This window comes from Pteropus medius, unplaced genomic scaffold (assembly GCF_902729225.1).
Source record: "Pteropus medius unplaced genomic scaffold, Ma_sr-lr_union100, whole genome shotgun sequence".
Lineage (NCBI taxonomy): Eukaryota > Metazoa > Chordata > Mammalia > Chiroptera > Pteropodidae > Pteropus > Pteropus medius.
The window spans coordinates 10,056,125-10,082,236 of record NW_024344240.1 but is presented as its reverse complement, the minus strand read 5'-3'; the positions used below and the strand labels follow the sequence as shown (position 1 = coordinate 10,082,236).

The following is a 26,112-nucleotide window of genomic DNA, read 5'->3' as shown; positions in this document are numbered from 1 at the left end:
GTAAAAAATATCATTATCCTCTCCAGATTTAGAATTAAGAATATTTTCAGAAAACTATATATTTTTAATAAATTTAAGAAAGATTTATTGCCTGATAATTTTCTGAAGTATATTGTAGGTATTCATTTCATAAGATTGTTATATTGTATTTAAATTAAATTACACTAAAATACACTAAATAACTATATTTAGCAGCATTAAATTGTTAAAATAAAAAATGTCATATTTGTTAAAAAGTTACTTAATGGTATAGATTTTATTTGCTTAATGCTTCCATCAAACTAGTAGACTTCCAGTCAAAATGGCAGAGTAAGTAAAATACTGTTCTTGCTTCTTCCCATGACCATCTTAAAATCAAAACTAAATGACAGAACAATCATCATTGATAATTGCTTAAAGTTTAGCTAAAACAGTTCTATACCTGAGGATATACTGAAGAAATCACATGGAGACTGATAGAAGGGGCAGAGATGAAAATGGGCTGGTCTCACGCCCACGTGTGGCAGTTGAGAATTGAGAGGACTATTTTGGGTTTGGAGGTTCCCTCTGAGGAGTGAGAGGTTTCAGCCCCATACCATACTCCCCAGCCCAAGGTTCCAGTACTGGGAAGAGAAGTCCCCACAACTTCTGGCTGTAAAAACCAACCAAGATTGTGGCTGAGTGAGATGAAGGGTGGCTGGAGTGACAGGTATTCCTCTTAAAGGGCCCATGCACAGACTTACTGGAGACTTATGTGCCCTGAGCTCTAGCACTGAGAGAGCAGCTCGTAAAGCACTAGAGACATATGAAGAACTGAATTGTATGGATTTAGGGTGAGGACTGGAGGGACAGCTTTCTCCCAGATAGAAGTAGTAGCAGAAGCCATTGTTCCTTTGTTGAACCCTCCCCCAACCCAGCGTGCAGACCTAGGCAGCCACCATATTTGTGTCTCCATCAAGCTGGCTAACACTATTTGCCCCACCCTGGTGATTCCCTGAGACCTTGCCCATCCAACTTGTGGGCCCACCTAAGCCTCTTCTAGTAATTTTTCTATACAAACAACCTGTATTGGCTCATGATGCACACTTAAACTATCTTAAAGGTTCGCAAACCCAAAACAAGCAGCATCTGGCCTTGTACCTCTTACTAAGCAGCCTTAAGCCCAGTACTAGCAGCAGCCTGCCTTGGTTCATAGTTTAGCCTCTCCCAGGCAATTCTAAGCCCAGCACAAATAGCAATCATCTACAGATCACTTCGTAGCTCATACCAAGTGGCCTTGGGCATGGCTAAAACAGAGGCTGACTTTGGTCTGCATAATAGCCCCTTACAAGAGGTCCCAGAGTCAACACACCAGTGGCCAGCTTTTGACAACACCAGAGTACCACATAACCACCTCTGTAAATGGCACATTCAAAGGGGTACCCTGGGAGGGCACTGGAGCCCTGTTAAAGCAAAATCTGTTCTGTAGAGTCAGCCCTTGCACAATAGCTCTTCCACTGTAGTCACAACCAATAAGCCTGACATGCAAGCAAAAAACAAGGCTCAACTACAACAGGATGGCACACACAACCCACACAAAGGAAAAACAACTGGAGCACATGAATCAGGTGACCAGGAAGACAGCACCACTGCACCACAGGACATCTATTATGTAAGGACACTCTACTAAGACCGGGAGGCAAAGCAATTCTACCTAATACATAGAAACTAATACAGGGAGGCATCCAAAAAAGGGAGACAAAGAAATATATCCCTAATATTTGGAACAAATATCCAAAAAAGAACCAAACAAAATGGAGACAAGGAATTTAACATATGCAGAGTTCAAAACACTGGTTATAAGGATACACAATAATCTCAGTGAGAACTTCAACAAAAAGATAAAAATATAAACATTAAGATAAAAAACAAAAAAAAAAGTCAGAAATGAAGACTAGATAACTGAAATAAAGAATACATTAGAAGGAAACAACAATAGATTAGATGAAGCAGAATATCAAATCAGCAATTTGGAAGATAAGGTAGCAGAACACACCTAATCAGAACAGCAAAAAGAAAAAAGAATCCAAAATTATAAGGATATTTTAAGGGGCCTCTGAGACAACATCAAGTGTACCAACATTCATATCATAAGGATACTAGAAGTAGAAGAGAGAGCAAGAAATTAAATACCTATTTGAAGAAATAATGATGGAAATCTTCCCTAACCTGGTGAAAGAAATAGACATATAACCCCAGGATGCTCAGAGAGTCCCCAACAAGATGAACCAAAATAAGCCTACACTGAGACACATCATAATTAAAATGCCAAAGTTTAAATATAGAGTGAGAGGGATTTGTCCAAGTACTACAGAGCTCATGACCACAGGCTGTCTAGGTCTAACCTGGTTTCTGCAGCAGTCAATCAGGGCATGCCTTACATGCACACAATAGAAAGAGTGGACAGCAGATTAAAACAGAACAGATTAGAGACATGGAAGACAGATAGTGAAAATCACTCAATCAGAGCAGCACAATGAAAAAAATAATTTAAGATAAATAAAGATAGTATAAGGGATCTCTGGGACATCAAGCACTCTAACATTCTCATTATAGGGATTCCAGAAGGAGAAGAGAGAGAGAAAGGGACCGGAAGTTTTCCGAATCCAGGGAACAAAACAGAAATCCAGGTCTTGGAAGCACAGAGAGTTCCAAACAAGATGAACCCAAAGAGGCCCACACCAAGAAATATTTTAATTAAAATGACTAAAGTTAAAGATAAAGAGCCAATATTGAAGGCAGCAAGAAGAAAACAAGTTATATACAAGGGAAATCCCATAAGGCTATCAGCTGACTTCTCAGCAGAAACTTTACAGGCCAGAAGAGAGTGGCAGAAAATATTTAAAGTGCTGAAAGAAAGAAATCTACAGTATACAATATTATATCTGGCAAGGGTATCATTCAGAATTCAAAGAGAGATAAAAAGATTCCCAGACAAGAAAAAACTAAAGGAGTTCATCACCACTAAACCGTCTTTACAAGAAATGTGTCTTCTTTATGCAGAAAAAAAGTCCATAACCAGAAATAAAAAAATATAGGAAAGCGCAATTTTCACAGGTAAAGGCAAATATAGAATTAACACAGTGAATCAGCCACTTAAAAAGCAAACAGAAAGGTTAAAAGACAAAAGTAGCAAAATTATCTATAATTATAATAAATAATCAGAAAATACACACACACACAAAAGTTAAAAATATATGACAACAAAAACACAAAGTATGGAGAGAGGAGTGAACATGTATTGTTTCACGAAAGTATTTCAATTTAAATGCCTGTTAGCTCAAAATAGACTACTATAGATATAGATAAATCTATATTTACTTAATGGCAACCACAAAATAAAAAATAAATAAATAAATAACTACAAAAAATATGCAGAAGGTAGAGAGAAATGAACCCAAACAAAACAATAAAGAAAACCAGAAAACCAAAAGGAAAGAGAGGGAGGAAAAAAGGAACAGAGAACTACAAAAACAACCAAAAAAGTTAACAAAATGACAATAAATATACACCTATCAATAAGTATTTTAAAATGTAAATGGACAAAATGTTCCAATCAAGAGGCATAGGGTGGCTGAATGGATTAAAAAACTAGACCCATCTATATTCTGCCTACAAGACTCTCACTTGAGATTGAATTTTCCTGTGAACCCAAAAGTATTCTTAAAAAAAAAAAAAAGTCTATTAGAACAACAACAAAAAAACAATAGTGAATAGATGTGTGTATTATTTCAAATTTCTGTGATGTGACCAGTTCTGACAAGTAGGAAAAATTTTGCAGATAAAAAGAACAGTTAAATAAGAGAGTTTGAGCACAAAGAGCAAAGCCAGAAAAGACTGTGAGATAACATTATGTGTATCTGCTATGAGAATTGCCAAGAAAATAGAGAATATAAACTTGAAAATAAAAATGAACAAAAACTGGATCAATTGTCCTCTTGATTATTCATGACCTCTTAAATGCAAAAAGCATACGTTATTTCCCGGCACCGACTGAACACAAATTTATTTCTCTCAATATTCTGATTTTTATTTAATCTTAATATTCTCTTACTCACAAACCTGGATCTGGGCATACAACCTCAGAAAGGCAACAACAACAAAGTGGCATGAAGAACAGATGAGAGATATACTTTTCTGATTTTTCCGCAATGTGCTCTTCAACCAGCATTGGACAGAAGGACATTAGACTGTTACCTGATAACTGTAACTTATATCTGTGCGTACTGAAGGAAAAAATAGCAAAAGAGAAAAACATCAACAAGGCAGAAGTTTACACACAGGTAAGGGTGAAGAGACAGATCAGAGTAATGATTCACACAGAGAAAAGTGAGGCCAGTGGAGATTCTAAGAGGATCAGGATTGGAATATTAGTTATGTTTCATTTAATGTAGAAGGAAATGAACTGTACCGGTAACCACGTATGTGCTGAGGGGAAACTTCTGAAGTCCGGACAGAGAAGTTAGACTTTCTTCGGAAGTTCTCACATTTCTTTTTTAATAAAAGTTAAAGAAAAAAGAAGTCTTGGGAATCTAGATTTGTTCAGCAAGGAAATTCCTGAGAACCAAGGAAAACGTCAATCTTTAATATTCCTTTTGAATGTCACTGGTTTGAAAATACATGAAAGCTCAGTAGACTATCTGTGTCCTTTATAACTCTGCAGTTAACAAAGCCATTTTCTGCCTAACACACTAGAACTGCAATGATCTTTCACAGCAAAAGGAGAGGAAGGCAAATCACTGTTTGGGAATTACTTCTCTGGGAAGAAATCATAAGGTTTTTGTGTTTATGCAATTTTTTCACTCACAGTCTCTTTAATGAATCCAGATGAGAAAAGCTCCCAGCTAAGATTTTAGATAATCTGTTGTTAGGCAAAAAATATGAAAGACAAAAGACAATTTTAAATCACAGCACAGTAATATGAATTTAGAGGACAATTTTTTTTTACCTAATTATGAATCCAAATGCAATTTTTAAAGTATTTCAATGAGAAAGGTCAAACACGAAGCAGTGTCATTTATGTAAGCATTTGTTTTAAAGATTTACATGTATGTATCTACCACTGTATTAATGTTTTCTCATATTTTGAATTCTTTTTGTTTTATTTAGGTAGAGATTACAAATATAAAGAGACATTTAGATAAAACTAATCTTTAAACACATAGGAAATCAAGGTAAATAAACCATGTATTCACCAAGAAGAATGACACAATAAAAATATATGACTGTAGAAGCTTGCAAATGAAACATGATTAACTGGATCCTGTGGATGTCAATCCTTTGTCTGTATTTCAGCTTACTGGCCAGCTATAGTTTGGCTGAATTATAGTCTCATTTGGTGTTATCATGGTTGCTGCCATGGATGGGATCACAGAGAAGCTCATTTCCCAGGTTCTGTTGCTCATGGCTTCCTCTTTTGGATTAGGTTCCACCATGGAAGACAGTGCAGGGCAGAGGGAAGTACCCCAGACCAGAGTACTTTTCCCTTTCCTCCCACCAGGGCAGCGTACACTGGTTTGGACTGCTTTGGCCATATCACCTCCTCCTACTATGACTAGAGAAGTTACTAGCTAGGGACTGTCTGATCACTAGCATCACTTAATCCACATTCAACAAAGAACATGAGTATAAAGAGAGGACAAAACAATAGTCTCTGCAAAATATTGGAAAGCTCCATACCATTTATTTCTTGAGACTGGAGGAAATGAGAATGAATAAATTATGTCTAGCATGTGTTAACAATTCCAGCCTCTCAAGGACACAATTTCACAACTAGTGTTCCTATCTCAAAATTAAGATCATCTGATAATTTTTTCATCATTGTTATGTTTTTAGCTTTATTTTAACTATTTTATCTTTTACAGGTTAAGGTAAAGGGCAGTAAGCAAAAGTATGGTTTTAGAAATTAATACACATCTGAGTAGACGTAAATTTTTTCTCTGATCCTTTTCTATTTTGATTACTTATACTCATCTTTCCCTCTCCCACCCAATTCACCAAACTCAAAAGCAGTGACTGGAGAAGAAATAGTGAACACTTAGTTAAGATGGGGTGTGCAGATGGAAGTCACACATAATTCTCATTCCCCACCACAAGCTCTAAACCATTTCCATATCTCAGAGAATATTGGAGTGGAATTTCATGATAAATAGCTTATAGGATAATGCAGCTAGGCTATAAATTTCACTATTTTACAACCAGTGTAGCTCAATATGAACATTAAAAAGGCTGCTGTTCATTCTCTTAACATTTTTAAAAGACTAGAAATTGCATCAATAATCAGAGATTGGAAGATATTATCTATTTTCTAAGCCAAATAGACTGGAAGTAATTGCTTAATAGGCAAAATAAATCAAGAAAAAAATCATATTTCTATCATCACAAATTTTGAAGCAAGGTGTATAAATACTGAACTCTCATTGTCAAAAAAATGTTTTTATACAGATGGTGATAAAATATCCAAATTAAAGTTATTTCAATATTAGTTTATGTCATATATAATTTGGCTCCCAAATTAGATATTACTTCTAATTGTTAGTTCTATGATTGTTTGTTTCCAAGCCAATTCATCCTCCTAAGCCTCTGTCTCTTTTCTATAAAATAGAGAAGTATTATAATAATAATTGTTATTTATCTCCTAGACTACTATTTCAGTAATAACAGGGGAAAATGGCTGTGAGGAGAAAGAAAGATGGCTGCAGTCAAGGTCCCTCCTGACACCACTGGCAGCTAACTTCCTAGTGGAAGTGAGTCAGCATTTCTCCCCTTATATAACCATGTGCCCGGTACTCATGCGCGGGCTTCTGGCAGTGTGGCACTATTGTTTAACCTGTGTATAAAAGGCTCCGCTGCCCTGCGAGGCTGGCTGTGCCCTTGCTGAAATAAAGAGCTATGTCACAGTTGCCTATGGCTTCCTGCATTGACTTCCAACTGGCTGAGCCTTATAGCCCTTACCTTGGAACCTTGAATCTGCAGCAACACAATGGCTGACTAGCTTTCTTTACCTTTTAATTTTACTGGTCTAGTCTGTGTATTAATATTAAAGGGCATCCTTTTGGAAACTATAATCTTTCGATTCAGATTTGTTTGAGAATATCGAATCCTAATTATGTTTAACTATGTAATTCTGCATTTTCTTTTTTTTTTTTCATCAGGAAAGTGCCATATCTTCAGCTAAAGAAACAATAAATTTGTTAGTATTAAGTATTAAAGAAAATGAAGTAGCAGAGTATCTTCATCTATAGAAGACAAAGCAAAGGAGGTTTCAAATATTCCCTTGGTTTGCCATTGATGTTTAATAAAGTTTTATTGAAATATAACATTTAACCTGAAAAATGCACACATCATTATATAGAGGACAATGACTTTTCCAAAAGTGAAGACATTTGTGTAATTACCACCCATGGGGGAAAAAAAAAAGACAAAACATTGCTAGGACTGTAGAAACTCCCTTCTGCCATTCTCGATCACCTATTTCTCTCCAAAGGTAAACACTGTCTACCTTCTAAATACTATATATATTTCTGCTATCTGTTTTTAAATATCTTCTAAAAACAAAATCAAATTATACAATTTTCAGTGTTTGGGATTTTTTATTGTTGTTCAAATGTTTCTGAGATTCATCTATGTTGTTGTATATATTCTATGAATGTATAATGACTTATTTCTATTTTCTTTTGTTGTTGGATGCTTGAGTAGTTTCCAGCGGGAGCTATTAGAAGTGATGCTGCCATAAACACTCAAGAATGCATCTTCTGGTGCACACACATGGGCATTTCTCTTCTGTCTATAACTAGAAGTGGAACTCGTGAGAATATGTATGTTCGATTGTAATAGTTTCTGCCATAATTTTTTCAAAGTGGTTTTACCTCATTTTCAAAGTGTTATTCATCTTTTTACCCTATTTTTAATTGGGTTATTCATTTCCCCATTGATTTCAAACTGTAAAATGTCTTATATTAACTCTATTTTATAGAACAAAGGTACAGGCTCTGCATCTTAGGCTTACAACAAAATATCCTGATCTCCAGGGCATTTTATATGTTGTATAAATAGAAAAATGTAAAGTAGAAAGTAGAAGCAAAGGACATCTAAAGAGTCAACACTTAGAATAACTCTAATTTCAGAAGGTCTCTAAAAGTTTCTGGCTGTAGCGTTTTTATCTGGTTGAAGTGAATGTGCATAGAAGGCACAAAATCAAATTGTTTATTTCCTGTGCTGGTGAGTAAAATAAAATGTTTGAGGAATTAGTAATAGCTTCAGATGAAATTCAGCTTTGAGATATTTCAAGTCTCCTGCTTTTCACAGTCCTGAATCTAAAAACCTGATGTTCTAACAGGGAATGGGAAGCCCATTCAGAAATTGTTACTTGACAGTTGCCCCTTTCCTTAGGTGGAACTCTTACGTAGAAAGATGCTAAGCTGTTGGTGAAGTTACTCTTCTACTCAGTAAAACTCTTAAAGTAAGTGAAGCTAGAATAATAAGACAGATCGAAATTATAATAAGACACATTACAAGAGATTACATGCTTATTTACACTTTATAATAGAGACAATTTTCCTCTTTAGAAAAAAAAAAGAATGACATATCTTATGTCATATGATGAATATGTGAAATAAGAATTAATTATAATGGCAGAGGATATATGAAATGTATTGTGTCTTGTTTTAATCCCTTTAGTGCTCATATATCCCCCTACACGATTTATTCAGTAGTTATTTCCAAAGCTGCCATTTCAGAAAGGCTCCTCTTGAAATAAAAAGTAGCATGATGAAAAGGTTTACATTTTCCTCAGAAATCTTGTGATGAAATGAAGAAATATGCCTTCAAAGCAAAGAGCGGAGCAGAGCAAATCTTAGATCCACTAGTAAGGCTACATACACCTCTATGAAAATTTAAAATTCACCCTGCACCTGACTTCTAAGCACAGCTTTTTTAAATCATCAAGATAAAACCAACAGCGATATATCACAGTCTGTGGTGAATTGCTCACAGAAAGCACCTCAAACACAAAAGCCACCGTGCAAACAAACAACCCAGTCTCATACTGAAGTACGTCCATATGGAAGGACGCAGTAAATTGCACTTGACTTACTCAAATTCTTTAACTTGAAGTAAAGGCTCACAAATAAAAAGAGAACCTTTATATCTTATATGTTTACATAAAAAATATTTATTTAATCACAATTAGAAATATTTTTAAATAAGAAATTAAAGACATTTAAAGAAACATCCACTTCATTCACAGGTTCTTTTCTTATAAGACCATTATTATAGGAGCAACACTTAAGACACCTAATGCAAAAGCATAATAATCATAATAGAATAAAAAAGAATGTAGAAGGAAAGGAATAATAATTATAAACTGCTTTAGGTTGTATCTTAAAGTCAGTGCTTCACCTTCTCACCCTCTGAAATTTGGCATCCTGGTTGGTGGTCACAAGAATTCCTCCCAAGAGTTCCTCTTATTATGAAAGTGAAACAATGACACTGTATAAGACACTATAATGATTGCTTTAGTATTTGCATAAGATAATTTTGTTACTTTCCATTCACACACACACACATACACACACACTCACTCTTCTGTCTACAAAATCATTTCCTTCATAACTGGTCTAGCATATAATGGATGAGGAGGAGCCTGGGAAAGTTAAAGAAAGAAGAGATAGGGATGGGATATTAGGGGTGTCAACGCCGAGCTGATCGAGAAGAGAAGGTTTCGGTGGTGAGATGCCCAATTGAAAGAATGCACAAGAGGCTGATATGAGAATGAAACTGCAGGCATCAACTTTATTGTGGGGAGCACAGTTCTATTGGGGGAATTGCAGTCTATTACAGGGAGCAGACTTCTGCTTCTGCTCTTCTGCTCTCCTTCTTGTGCTCCCCTTCTGCTCCCCAAGGGACCACATGGTCTACATATACCAGAGTACAATAATGGCATTCAGCCACACATGCGTGATACAATAAGCTGAATTATGTTTACATATTTTAGGCACCCTACTACACTAATGTAACATTCTAAATCTGGGGTCCTATTCCTAGTCACGAGCCCAGATCACAGCCAGACCTGGGACCCGCCAGGCCTAGGACCCACAGGGAAAAGACTGGGTGCTAGAGGAAGGAGGAAAGGGAGAGGAACTTTAGTGACTATAGTGAAGAAAGATTTGGAAAAAAATCTATCACAGGATTTTCCTTTCCAAATGAAATTCATTGCATCGTTGGATTCCATGCTCACAAATGTACAATATAAATAAACACTTTATGATGAATATAATGAATGTTGATTAGAACTTCAATTTAGCATGAACTAAATAATAATAATAAATAATAATAAGTAATAATAATAACACTAAACATTTAAAGGCCTTACATGCATTAGTCATTTTTAATCCTCAGATTGTACTGTGAGGTATACCTGCTATGAATTCCCCCATTATTCAAATGGGAAAAATGAGGTATAGAGAAGTTAAGTAATTTTCTCGGTTTCTCACAGTTTGGAAATGTTGGAATCAAGATTCACTTCCGGCCCTGTCTGGGGGCAAAGAAAGCAGCACACATGGACTACTGACAGGTGGAGGGCACATAGATAACCTATTAAAATCTGATCTCACAATGCCAGGAGCAAAGCCTTTCTTAGGTATAGAAACAGGTACTCTAAATGGAGAATCAAGTGTGCAAGGCCACAGAGCTAATCAGTAGTAAACACAAGCCACAAATCAAGCTAGCCCCATGTTACACACCCCTGGAGGCTGCTTCTCAGTTGCCTGGAAGATATTCTCCATCTTTTTCTTCTAGACTGTGAAGAAAAGCAGTGCATTTCAGGTCATGAAACAACCTAACAAGCCATAAAGAAAGAGGTTACAAGCCAAGATTTGTTGTTTAGCTACATTAATACCAACCTTCAGATTTTAAAAGTGAATATTCTGGTTTACGAATGAATTCGTTTTTTTTTTTCCCTTGCTACATTTTACATTTCTTTGAATGATTTCTTTTTTTAAAAATTTTCACCACAAATACAACTTGAATTTAGCATAAACATTTTTCACTGGCACTAGTCCTGTCATCACCAATCATGTATCCTGCAGTTTTCATAGGTATTGAGGTACCAAGAAGGAAGGTAACTAGTAAGGTAAATAGGATAGAGAGAGCTTTCTGTTGAGAGGGCTTCTAATTTACCAAGCTAACTAAAATCAGGGCAGGGAGACAATGTTAAAATCTTCAAGATCATAGCTACTGCGATGTCAAGGACGAAACATATATTTTTCATCAAAAGAATTTGTGACTGATTTGTATTTTACAGTAAAGTAATTGACAAATACTAATTTTCACATTTAAATATTTTATACTGACCAATTTATACTTAGTAATTCATCAGAAATGCATAATCTTTTCCAGAATATACTTACTGAGAACCTACTCATCACCGTCTTGTTTATTCCTCAATCCAACAATGCTTCCCTAGAATCAATATTCCCAGTTCTAGACTCACCCAGGGATGCCTTTCATGTAGAATACATTCTTCTAGATTTCTCTCTAATATGCTGTAGGATATGCAACTAGTATTTGCATTTACTATTAATGACTGTGAAAAATGCACAAAAGTAGATTTTGTTCTTAGCAGGGAAATAAGACAACTTAGCGAATTCTGATTGATTATAATGCAGATATCTTTAAGCTTTTTGTCTGTATAATTTGACAAATTTTCCAAAAAATCATTTCCAAAAATATATGTATATATTTTTACTTTAAACCAATTTAAAGCAGTATGATGTTTTAAGTTAGGTTTGTTTGATTTATGTCATGGCTTTAGCCTAGTTAAATAAATAGAGATTTAGCTTTCATTTTTCACTCCTTTCTCAGCGCAATAATATAACAAGTCTATCTTCTCCTATAACTCTATTTTTATTAGGCTGTTGAAAATCTCAATATTTTCAGGCATCTTGCAAGTAGATAAATGTGAATGATCACTTGAAAGAACTTGAAATTTGTTTAAATCATTTCAAGAAATGTAGACATAAATAGATCAGCAGCTATCTTTTCATATGTGGAAAGCCAAAAAACAAATCATCATTTCATATTTATTCAAACACAACCTCCAGAGATAATTTCATTTATATCCATGGCTTTAATTTTGATCTCTATACAGAAGGCTTACAAATTACATTTCCCAATTTATCTCTAAGATCTAGATTCATACATTTAACATCTCCTTAAATATCCTCTGGATATTGCAAAGGTATATCTAATTCAACATGTCTAAAATCCAATTCATAATTTCCCCTACCGCTTCTGCTCTCCTCTGCTATTGCTTGTCTCAATTAATGGAACCACCATATATCAATTCGTGCAAGTGAGAAAACTAGCGATAATATCTTATCCAACTCCAAAATCTTTTTGATTTTGCCTCCTAAATATCTCTTGAATTTATTCCATTCTCTTTTTATGTACTACTCCCACACTAAACAAAGCTATGCCCTCAGGTCCTGTACTATAAGAACTACTCAACTGGTCTACCCACATTCACCTGCTCCCTTCTCTCTACAGAAATACTAAAACTCTTAAATGGCTTTCAATTTTTATAAAATTAAAGTTCTATAACAGAGTCTATGTGCCTTCATGATCTTACTTTAAAATGTTTTTCCAGTATCTCATTTTACCTTTCTCTCCTTTACCATCTCAAACTAAACACTCTTGCTTTCTCCCAGTCTCTCACATTGGCATACTCCTGCCTACAGGAATTTTTGCATAATTGTCTTCTTAGTCCAGTGTTTCTCTCCTCATTTTTTTCTGTTGAATTACCTACCCAGTTTTGTTTTGTTTTTTATCTCAACTATGTTATTTCCTGCATGAAGCCTTCCCTGAGCTCCTTGTCAGATCTCTCTATTACAAGCTCTTATAACACTATATTGTATTTTTTGAGTCTTCTTGATCCATGTCTATCTTCTTTAACTAGTCTCTAAGTTCTATGAAGATACACACCGTACTGGGTTTAAACTTATTTCCACATCCCTACTTTTTTAGCACAAGTTTGACAGATATTCAATACATAGTTGATCACTGAAAGAATGATAACCAGTCAGTATTTTTACACAAGCAGTACCTTTGTAACATGAAGCTAAAACATTACAATGAACACATTCTATGCTATAAAATAAAGAAAGGTTTATGAAATTTAATTTAAAATATTGGCATTAATATTGGTTCAAAATTCTATAAGGGCATCACATTTCTTTGGAGAACCATGCCAAATTTTGACACAAGCTTTACTTTTGTGAGATCTGTAATAATATATGTTTAATTGTATTTCTTAAAAACTTGTAGAATCATTAGGCAATAATGAACTTAGAGAACATCTAGAAAATTTGTCCTGTGCTTTCTGAAAGAGGCTAAATCTCATTCCAAAGAGATATTTTAGAATTGCAAGGTTTTGAGCATCAATGTCATGCTTGAAAGCTCTTATCTGACTAATGTTTACTTACATAACCATCTTCAGGTATTAGGCAACCAAAATGAGGACAAAAATCTTCCCAGTCTCTCTAAAACATGCAAAGCAAGAACATGTGGCCAAAGAATGACAACAAAAATAATAGAGAATGATTCTCAGGGTGAGAAGTTGCTGGTATTGATTTAGCTTTCAGCATGAACTCACTAAGCCACATAAAAACAAATCCACTGTGCCGCACCATCACCTTGGCAACTCCACTCTAACATAGGAGCTAAAATGTGAAGAATACTATATTTATCGGTATCTAACTGCACAGTTAAAATCAAATATATATATACATATAAGTTTAATGTCCCTAACCTTTTTGTAAAAAAGGAAGTACTTTTTATTTCCTCAAAAGGCTTGTGATTAAAAAAAAAAAAAAAAAAAAAAAGAAAAGAGTAATGCTGATAGAGGGAAGCTGTATTTGTGTGTGTATGAGTTTTGTGGTGTCTGTGTGTATAATTTTACATGTGTCTACGTGTATACAAAATATAAGCTAAGGAAATATGAATTAGAAACATGCAGATGAAGGGATGTTTAAATTAAGACCTCAACAATCCTAGCACATGAGACAGATCTCAGAGGAGCATTGAGGTGACAGCTGGCGTAGAGATCTATTGTGCCCTGCCTCCGTATCCACCAAAGAAATTTTACATACTGGATGCATCATTGGGACTCCAACTTTCTGTATACTTTATGTGAAATTAAAATATGCATTTTCTGGCTTCATTGCATAAAAAGCAAATACAAATAATCTGTTACAGCAATAAATTATTCATAAGGTTTAGGAGTTAATTAAGCATATGAGTGGATAACTCTATTTTAGAGCTCAGCAAATTATTTTAACTGATTTTAAAAGAAAAAATGCCTAAGTTATTATAATGCATTAAGTTCAAGAGAAAAACTTTCTAGTGTCTTATTTGCATGCTATGCTGAAGTCAATAACAATGTAATCTACCAAAATCTATTATACAAAAGGTATTCATTCTTAAATAGTTAAAACCAGTTAAAAATCATATTGTAAAAGCTTGACTCCTCAAGAAGTTATTTCAATCCTAAATTAGATTAGTTATGGAAAAAATCATGTTTCTAAAATAGTTTAAGCATAGTGTCATTGAGAGTTATGAAAAGTTTTTAATCTCTTAGTTCAAGTTTCTATTTATTTTGCCTGAAATAATAATATCTATATATGGTATATTTAAACCAAGTCTCTTTTTTCTGATCTACTACATTAAATTGATAAATTGTCCGGAAAAAAGTGCTGATTATATCAGTCCCTTTTAGGATCACTAATGTCTCCCTACTGCTTACAGGTGAAATTCAAGATTTCCCAAGATCTTGTGCCAACCTGATGACTAGAGTCTAGTCATCTTCTAACCTAATTTCTACTTGTCCGTCTCTGACTCCCTCCCCGACTTTTTTTTTTCTTTACCAATGTCTAAAGTTTAAAATGTTTTCTCATCCATCTAAGCTCAATTTAAATGATACTTTCTCCTCTAAGGACTTATTGATCACTTGTGTCAAAAGTAACGTTACTCCTATGTGATCTTTTAGTGTATTAAACATTAATAAGCATTTATTGTGTGACAATGAAATGTAAGACAAGCTCCTTGACCTTATTGGAGATTAGAGTCTGGTAAGAGGTAAAAGACAGGAAATCAATGACCATAGTCTAATAAGGTATGTATTATGATAATGGTATGCAAGAGTATATATATAAGAGTATAAAGGATCTAATTCAGATTTGAAGATAAAGAGAGGTTGTGCAGAGGGTAGGATTCTATAGCTAATTTTATGGGCAAGCTATACATACCTAGATGCAAAAAAGGAAAGGCAGTTTAAGAAGTGGGAAGACAAGTATATGTGAAACAGAGGCATAAAGGCACATGACTTGCACAGAGCAGAAGTCATTGAACAGAGGCATAAGTGCCTGTGAAGCTTAGGAATGGCACAGCTAGGCAGGAACCAAATTACACATTTCCTTTATGCTCAATAAGAAAGTTATAACTTTATCCTAAAAGTTATAAAGAAATAAAATTTATTAGTGAAATTTTTATTTAAAAACATTATTTTGGTAGTAATGGGAACGAAAGATTGGAAGTTAGCTAGAGGGAAAGGGAGATGAACTAGATTAGTAGTTTCCAACTCAGGGTGATTTTGTCCAACCCTGGGGATATTTGGCAATGTGTGGAGAAATTTTTATTTTTCATATCTGGTGGTGGTAATGCTATAGGCATCTAGAAGGAAGGGGAAAGGAATGTTATTCAGTGATTTACAATGCACAGACAGCCCCCACAATGTTACCTGGCCCAACTTGTCAACAGTGCTGAGGTTGAGAAATGCTGAGCTAGAGCCTGGTTTAATTTTTAAGCATGGAAGCATGGAGGTGATTTTGGCAGCTATGTGGACCATAGATTAAAGGGCTGCATGAGTGGAGGAGCTATTTCAGAGCCCAGAAAAAATAAATGATGGAAAGTAATTAATTAAAAGGGTACCAGGAAAGAAGAGGGAAAAATTCAAAGAATAAATTGAGAAAGATTTCACCGAGGAGGAAAGAGATTAAATGGTATCAAATACATTATGGGAAGATACCATTTAAAAAAGGTTGAGAGAAAGTGTCCCAGTGAAACAGACTAGTACTGATTCATAATTTCTTTGTGGCAAGCAAAGCTAGTAAGATGTCTATTAACATTTGCTTTCATTTTTTTTCTGCTTAGGTAAAAGGCAGAGCCAAATATGAAATGTCAAAGAAATGTATGAAATGATGACAGAGGAGTACAGTTTTGAATTGTCACTACAGCAAGCAAGATAAGGAGTTCAGCTTACTTTTATTTTCACTGCTAAAGCTGCGGTTCAATATTTAGACATTTCCTAATTTGACTTTTCAACAATGTTTCAATCCATTGATAACTCCCTCCTTTTTAGTATACTTCCTTCACTGGTTTCTCTCCTACTTAAATAGCCATTCCTTCTCGGGTTCCTTTGTCCCATTTCCTTTTCTTTTACCCAACATGTGTTCAGGACACAGGGATCAGCCCTGAGGCTCCTCCCCTTTTCTATCTACATTGAAGGCCATCCAGTCTTGTGGCTGTCAACACTTTCTGTAGCCAGTGACACCCAAAGTTCATAGCTAGTCCAGACCACTCTCTGACACTTCGAATGTCCAGGTTCTACTGCCTACCCCACATGTTCACTTGGCTGTCTTGTAGACATCTCAGATGTACCATGTGCAAATCTGCAATCCTGATTATTCCTTCGTCACCCATCCTACACAGAGCCCCTCTCATCTCAGCTGATGACACTTCCTTCTAGTTGCTCAGGTCAAAAATCTTGATAACATCCTTGACTCCTTTCTTTCTCCCACATCCTACATTCAAGTGGTTAGTTGCGAAATAGATCTAGAATCTGCACCCACCAAAAAACTATAGTGCTACCTCTCTGGTCAGAGGCACCATCCTCTTTGGTCTACTTTACATAAAAGGCCCGCTAACTACTCCTTTGACGCCCCCTTTTCTTGCTGGTTTTATTCTATTGTCAACATAGCAGTCAGAAGAAGGCAGAAAATGCAGAAATCGGAGTGATCATTTGAAAATCTGTCAGATTAATCTTATTATATCTTTCTTCGAAACACTGAAATGTTTGCTCAGAACAAAAAACAAATTGTTAACAATAATACAAAGGAAATTGGCTCCTTTTATCTAGAAGGTCCTTTGCTACCTGAGCCAGTCTTATTGCTGTGGCCACATCAGCATCCAAATTGCTCCTCTAACACGCTGGGCACACTCGTAACAGCGTATTTGTAGCAGCTGACCCCTGTTGCTATGTTCCTTCCCAAGGCATGCACATGCCTAATTCCCTTCCTTCTTCAAGTCTGAAATGCCCCTTCTCATTGAGGTCCTCTGATCCTTTCTATTTCAAATTGGAGCCATATTCCCACTTCCTTGGCACTCTTAAATCCCTTTCCTCCCTTGTTTCTGCTCATATTCATATAAATATATTTTTAAATCTCTGCCATAGACCTACATAATTCTATGCTTTTTCCATTTTCAAAGTTTTTACAATATTTTATTTTATTATTTTTATTGCTTGCCTTCTCTGATAGAATGACTTCCCTGATAGATTTGTACTTATTTTAGGGAGTAATTAATGGATTTGAGGGTCAAAGAATTGATATTATCAGTGCTGCAATTTAGGGGTACAATGGGGCCAAAGGTAATATGATGGGACAGAACAAGGACTGTACCGGCTCAGAGGCTCCCAGAGTAATGTAAGAAAGAATAAGTTAGGGCTTAGAATGAAGTGGCAGTAAATGTAATGTGATGAACAACCCAGGAGAAAACACAGCAGTCACCACAGGTCTTTCACGAGGACAGAATGGTACAATAGAGAGAGTATAAGCTTTGGGCACAGGAACCTGCACTCATCTCCTTACTTGACACCTTACTCTGGGATGTTGGGAAAAATCACTCACCTCTCTGCAAGATGGAGTTAACAATGCTTCATCTCAGGGTGTTTGGCAGAGGAAGTCCACATGGTTTAGAACTTTAGACAGTGGCTTACCCCTATCTACCACTCTTACCCCTTTCTCTCATACAACATACATGAGGGTCAAGAGCCAATCACGAGGCAGTTATTAATGTGTGTCAGCATTCTTTGTCTTTCAATGCAGTTTTTTTGAGTGTGAAAAAATGGAATAGATATCTTGGTTTAGTGCTGAGGTCAAAACAAGGCCTCTTACTGTTTGCTTTCAAATCTAAATTGTAAGATCCTCCTTATCAAGCTAATTTTCAGAGATATTCCCAGGACTGGAGAGCACACTCCAAAGCCACTTAGAAACCAGATTGCATGGAGGAGGACTGCAGGCCAGCCACAGGCAGGACAGAAAGAGCATGACTGCCCATAAGCATTGGTCACACAGAGCAACTCTGGTCCAGGAATATCAAACACCAGTCCATAAAAGTTGCTCCTTCTTTTTGTAGGGGGTGGGAGGGGAAGGGGAGAAATACCTATAATAGAAAATGTGGCACTCCCTTATCATGGATACAGTAAGCTTTAGAAGAAATGTTAGAGAAACATGAGAAGGGGAAAAAGTAAATAGTACCTTGCCTCAGGATACTGTGTTTGTTATATTTCTTCTAAGCCCTAAATTCTAATTCCTCCATCACTTGGCCAAGTTAGCTGCTAAATACTTTGGATTAATTTAAAACTGAGGGAATAACTACATGATCTCACATTTTCTTCATGCACCATAATTTCATGACATTGTCACAGTAGATAACATTCATCAGATCAGATAGCTCCTCCTGAGATCATTTCCATAAAATCTCCTGAATGAGGAATTACACACGATTTATACATCTAAAATTTTGAAAATGGAAAAAGCATAGAATATATCAGATAAAAGCAGCATAATGAAGAAATTTCAGAGCTCATGCTGTAAAGAAAAGAGAGCAACAACGTGAGACCTGGTAAAGAAATATGATGAAAAAGAAAAGACTAAACCATTTGACTATGTAAAGAAAAAGGTGAAAAATAAACTTTATAAAACATAAGATTTCTAAGATTTCTAAGAAGATGGCATAGACAGAAAGAAGTTAGAGGGGAAGGACCGAAATTAAAAAAGAAGAAGTATTCCAATATGTCACTATCTTGACCATTAAATGTATATTTGTTCGCAAGGGTAGTATATCATATGGAAGATGTATGAGGATTCATTCAAAGGAGATAAATGGCATCTCGGTAGGGTTCACGTTTATATCCCATAAGATGATCCCTAAACCTCTAGACTTTTCATAAAAATAAAATCAATTTATGTAAGAATCAGGAATATGAGATCTGTCCAAACAGAATGGACTCCAGCTAGCAAGTGTGTTAAGGACTTGAATACAAGAGTGAGATTAACAAATGACAGATGAGGTAAAAGAGCTATTAATACAGGCTAATATATTCAAGTGAGTTGTGTGCTTTGAGGCTAGTTTTGGCATAAAGAGTCAGAATAGTTAAAAGAAGGCTCTGAAGATGGGAAGCAGTGAGGAAAGCATCACAGGCTAGGATTTGATGTGCCCCGGCCTGGCCATTACCTTATGTCCAAACCCCACAGGCAGTGGAGCTACGTCTCTCCTTCCTCAGTGAAAGTTGCTTCAGATACGGAGGTGGGACAAACCTGAAGATGAAGGTAGAGGGCTACATTTGATTAGCTCGGGAAACTGAGTCAGACTAAGCAATGGACAAAAATACCTTTAATTCACACACTAATATGACCTCATTGCCTTCTTTTTGTGACTAGAGACAAACATGGCATTTGACTATTATATCAATAACAAAACTTTTCAGTAGGAAACAGAATGAGGCTCTAATAAAAATTACTCAAAATTGAATAAAGTTCACTAGATTCACAATATTTAACATTTTATTATAATGGGTTCACAATGAGAAAATAACCTACAAGGGTTATTATTTATATACATGCATGCCTGCTTTCTATTTTTTTAAATTGGCTTCAGAAACTCGAATTCACTTTCTAAATGGATACATGATAAATGTTAAATTTGTTTGCTCTACAATATTTTTACCAAGTCTAAAATTTCATAATTATCTAAATGTTCTGGCCTGGAAAATACACTCAGTTGAACCCATAAATCCAATTTCCTAACATGGTTGATTGCCACCAGGGGTTTTATACCTCAAAGAGAACTAGAAATGGCTTTAACCAAAGCTTTTCATAAACTAACATTGTTTTGTCTATGCTCATATGTAAAACTATAGTTTTATTTTATATTTCATTTTTGGATTTAAGCCATAAATGATTTAAGCCACAGATTTCAGGAGGCCTGTCAACCATGAATAGACCAGCTTATAATAATTGAAGAAGAGCACAAAGCTGTATTTCTTACTAAAGAAGTTTGTGTTTGTTTGAAATGCTGGATATATTAGCATAGCATTAAGAATAAATTGCTTCTATCTCATTGGAAGCATAAGAAATAAATTAGTAGTAGATAAGATTTAACATGTAGAAGATAATAGGATCAGAAACTATATGAAGACAAAATCATAATGATAGTCACATGAAATAGATAATGAATAAAATTGCAAAGAAGAATCAGTTATTTAGTAAGCAAATGTAACATATTTCTAAATGTCACATTAGTCCTTTTCTTTTAAGCCATTAATTTCATATGTAGTAGAAAGTGTCAGGTTGCTACATACAAATGATACTGGATGAAACTTTTCAAATGCAAAATTTAAGACCCTATTCAATTTAATGCCATATTACAAAATTTGGTTATTGAAATATTTATGGTATAATTATTTGTAATACATCAATATTCCAATAGAACAATCTGAATTCATTTTCGTACATCAGACTGCTAAAGGAAGGTAAAACATAACCAATTTGGGTTGCTAAAACTTCAAAGATTAAATACTTCAAACAAAATGCTATCAATTTATATATGTTCATTTCCTACATACTGTGTCACCCCACGTTGAGTCCAGACAACCATGGAAGTTCCTCTGCGGCTCTGTGGAGACAATGGAGCTTCAATAAATACAATTCTGGTAAATGGGAGAAATTAAATCCCAAAACTGATCTCTGGAAATCATATAATAGTGAAGAAAAGATACATTTGCAAATGAGCCAACAACTATTTTTTTTTTTTGCTTTAAATCTCTGCAGCTGTGCACAAAATTTCTGTTTTATAACATACACTTTGAAGAAGCATGCTTTGAGAAACACTAATCTGAAGCATCATGTCATTATCTCAAGTAGAGAAATACATAGTAAAACATAAAACTTTAAGACCTGAAATCACACCAGCTGCTAAAACAGCACTGTGAAGGTGAGAGGATGCTGATGCTGCCTCCTCATCTGACCAAACTTCACTGTACAGGGATTTGACAACATCAATGTGGGAGAGGCTGAGCTTGGTTCCTGCTGAAGAGAAAATATGACAGGAAGAACTTTCAAGGAAAAACTTGAAGATATGGAATCATTTTGAGAAGCAGAGTTCTAAAAGGAACAGGGGAAGAAAGTTTCAATGGAAGATCAAAGAAGGATGTTCATCCAGAGAGATCAATCTTTTCCTGTTGAGGGTGAAAAGCATGGGTGAACAACCTAATGGCAGTGTTATGCTGTGATGTCCCACTCGAGGGAGGCAATGTTGAGAGCAGAGATCTTAGTGAAGGCAATCAGCCTTCGATTTCCCTCTAACTGCTTTTGGTGACCCCACTTCATCTTCCTTACTAGTAACATTTGGAATTCTTTTAAATCATTCTTTATTTCTCTTTTCTTATCAATCTACATTCACTCCCTAAATTATTTCATTCATGCCATGGCTTTAAATAATATTTTTACTATGAAAACTCCTAAATTTATATCTCCAGTTTCTATAACTCGCCTGAACTCCATTCTGTGTAAGCAACTACATACTTGAAACCTTAACGTCTAGTAAATAACTTAAGCTTAAATATCCCAATCCGAACACCTGATAATCCTCTCCAATCCCTCAGTCAAACAAATCTCCTTCTTCACCTGCCTCATCTCAGATGATGGCAGCCTCATCTTTCCAAACACCTGGGAGCTGCCTTTAGCACCTCACTGTCTCATATTTTACATTCAACCCACCAGTAAATATTGTGATGGCTCTTTCATATATACTAATAATCTGACCACTTCTCAACACCTCTACCACTACTACAATAGTCCAAGCCACCATCATCTCTCTCACCTGGACTGTTAGAAATTTCTCTCCAGTATAACACTAGTCTATTTGCCACACAGCAGTGAGTTATCCTTTAAATATGTAAATCAAATTCTGTTATCCATATGCTCAAAACTTTTCAGTGTCTTCTCATCTCACTTCTAGTAAAAGCCAAGTAAGTTACCAATCCACATACTCTTCTTTACTCTGGCATCCAAGCAGCTAGTCAGCTTTCTCTGGACCTCCAGATCTTCTTGTTACAAGACATCTGTTTGTTCTGCCCTCAAAACTTCAAGAAACACTGAAAGAAGCTTGGAAAATGGATTTTTACCTTAGAATTAGGAAAGATTTTCTGTCATCCTCCACCATTGGAGTTGAGATCATGACACAGTTCTTTTTCTTTTTCCTCTTTTTTTTTAAATTTGTATTTTATTAGTTTCAAGAATACAGTACCTTGGTTAGACTATATAAACTATTTATATAGTTTATAAAATGATCACCTAATTGCTCTTTCTCTCCTCTGGCTCTAGCCAATACGTTAATGCTAACTGCATTCCCTACACCGTGCTTCCCATCTCTGTGACCATCTATCAACTACTAATTTGTACTTCTTTAACCCTTCACCTGATTCTCCTAGCCACCCAACCCCCTACCGTCTGTCCATCACCAGATTGTCCTCTATATCTGTGAGGCTGTTTTCGATTAGTTTGTTCTTTCTGTTCCTTATATTCTGCATATAAGTGAAATTATATGGTATCTTTCTCTCACTTATTTCACTCAGCATAATAACCTCTAGGTCCATCCATGTTGTTGCGAATGGTAGGGTTTCAATTTTTTAATGGCTGAGTAATATTCCATTGTATATATGACCATAACTTCTTTATCCAATTGTCTGTTGATGAGCATATAGGTTGCTTCCATATCTTGGCTATTGTAAATTGTGTTGCCATGAATATTGGGGTGCATAGATCTTTATGAATTATTGTTTGGTTTTCATTGGATAAATACACAGAAATACAATTGCTGGGTCAAAAGGTATATCCATTTTTAATTTTTTGAGAAACCTCCAGACTGTTTTCCATAGTGGTTGTACCAATATGCCATCCCAACAATAATGTATGAGGGTTTCCTTTTCTCTGCAACCTCACCAATACTTGTTGTTCTTTGATTTGTTGGTGATAGCCATTCTGAGACGTGTGAGGTGGTATCTCATTTTGGTTTTAATTTGTATTTCTCTGATGATTAGTGACCTTGAGCATCTTTTCATATGTCTATTGGCCATCTATATTTCCTCTTTAGAGAAATATCTGTTCAGATCTTCTGCCCATTTTTTCATTGGATTGTTAGTTTTTTTGTTGTTGAGTTGTAAGAATTCTTTAGATATTTTTGGATATTAACCTCTTATCAGATGTATCATTAGCAAATATCTTCTCTCAGTCGGTTGTCTTTTTGTTTTGTTGATAATTTCCTTTGCTGTACAAAAACCTTTTAGTATGATGTAGTCCCATTTGTTTATTTTTTCTTTTGTTTCTCTTGACTGAGAAGATATGTCCAAAAAGAAATTACTATTAGCAATATCAGAGTTTAGTGCCTATGTTTTCTTCTAGAAGTTTTATGGTTTTGGGTTTTATATTTAAGTAATTCATTTTGAGTCTATTCTTGTATGCAGTGTAAGATGATGATCTAGTTTCATTTTTTGGCATGTATCTGTCCAATTTTCCCAACATCATTTATTGAAAAGACTGTCTTTACCCCATTGTATATTCTTGCCTCCTTTGTCATGTATTAAGTGAGTGTGTAGGTATGGATTTATTTCTGGGATATCTATTTTGTTCCATTGATCAATGTGTCTGTTTTTATGTCAGCACCATGCTGTTTTGATTACTGTAGCCTTGTAGTATAGTTTAATATCCAGTAGTGTTATACGTCCAACTTTGTTCTTCTTTCTCAAGATTGCCATGGCTATTCATGGTCTTTTATGGTTCCATATAAATTTTAAGATTATTTTTTCTAGGTATCTGAAAAATGGCATTGGTATTTAGATAGGGATTTCATCGAATCTATAAATTATTTGGGTAATATGACCATTTTAACCATGTCGATTCTTCCTATCCATGAGCACAGTATATGCTTCCATTTATTTGAATCTTCTTCTATTTACTTTTTCAATGACTTATAATTTTCTGAAAACAGATCTTTTACCACTTGTATAATTTGATTCTCAGGTATTTTATTGCAATTGTAAATAGGCCTGTTTTTTTTTTTAATTTCCCTTTCCAAAAGTTCATTATTGGTGTATAAAATTGCCACTGACTTCTGAATATTTATTTTGTAACCTGCTACTTTACTGAATTCATTGATCAGTTTAACAGTTTTTTGGTGGAATCTTTAGGGTTCTCTATATACAGTATCATGTCACTAGCGAATAATGAGAGTTTTACTTCTTCCTTTCCAATTCATATACATTTTATTTGTCTTTCTTGTCTTATTGCTGTGGCTAAGACATCCAATACAATGTTGAAGAGAGTGGTGAAAATGGGCATCCTTGTCTTGTTCCTGATCTTAAGGAAAATGCTTTTAGCCTTTCCCCATTGAGTATGATGTTAGCTATAGGTTTGTCATATGACCTTTATTATGTTGATGTGCGTTCCCTCTATTCCTACTTTGCTGAGAGTTTTTATCATAAATGGATGCTGGATTTAGTCAAACACTTTTTCTACATCTATTGATATGATCATATGGTTTTTATCTTTTGATTTGTTAATGTGGTGTATCACATTAATTGATTTGCGGAGATCATACTAACCTTGCATCCTAGGAAAAAATCCAATTTAATCATGGTGTATGATACTTTTAATGTATTGCTGAATTCGTTTGCTAATTTTGTTGAAGATTTTTGTATCAATGTTCATAAGAGATATTGGCCTATAGTTTTCTTTTTTCATAATGTCTTTGGTTTTGGAATCAAGGTAATGGTGGCTTCATAAAAGGAATTGGGGAGCCTTCCTTCTTTTTTAATTTTTTTTTAAATAGTTTGAGAAAAATAGGTGTTAATTCTTCTTTGAATATTTGGTAAAATTTGCCTGTGAAGCCATTTGGTCCAAGACTTTTTTGGGGTTGGGGGTGGGGGTTGATTATTGATTCTATTTCATTGGTGGTAATCAGGTCAGATTTTCTATTTCTTTAGGATTCAGTCTTAGGAGATTGTATGTTTCTAGGAATGTATCCATTTTTCCAGATTGTCCAATTTATTATTGATATTTGTTTTTCTATTTCTTTTTTACCTCTTATCTTTTTACAGAAGTCCCGTTAATATTTCTTGTAGTACTGGCTTGTTGGTGATAAATTCCTTAAGATTTTCCCTGCATGTATTTCTGTGGAGTCCGAGCTTATTTCTCCTCTTTCATTTCTGATTTTATTTATTTGAGTCTTCTCTCTTTTTTTCTTGACGAGTCTGGCTAAGGGTATGTCAACTTTGTTTATCCTCTCAAAGAACCAGCTCTTGGTTTCATTAATCTTTTGTATTGTTTTTCTAGACTCTATCTCATTTATTCCACTCTGGTCTTTATTATTTCCTTCCTTCTCTTCACTTTGGGCTTTGTTTGCTTTTCTTTTTCTAGTTCTAATTGTAAGCTTAGCTCATTTATTTGAGCTTTTTCTTGTTTCTTGAGGAAGGCCTGTATTGATATGAATTTCTCTCTTAAGACCGCTTTTGCTGTGTCCCATGGATTTTGAATCATTGTGTTTTCATTTTTATTTGTCTCTAGGTATCTTTTGATTTCTTTCTTGATCTCATTGATAACCCATTCATTGTTTAGTAGTATGTTATTTACCCTGCATGTGTCTGTGTATTTTCCAGTTTTTTTCTTGTAATTGATTTCTAGTATCATACCATTGTGATCAGAG

At 35.1% G+C, this 26,112-nt stretch overlaps 1 protein-coding gene across 1 annotated transcript in view; it reads right to left on the bottom strand.

Annotated features, from left to right (window-relative positions):
• PXDNL (peroxidasin like) overlaps positions 1-26,112 on the bottom strand; it is a 477,154-nt gene that overhangs the window by 123,616 nt on the left and 327,426 nt on the right. The window contains 2 exon segments of the mRNA XM_039869313.1: positions 4,826-4,902; positions 8,133-8,202. Coding sequence (XP_039725247.1) covers positions 4,826-4,902; positions 8,133-8,202 — 147 coding nt within the window.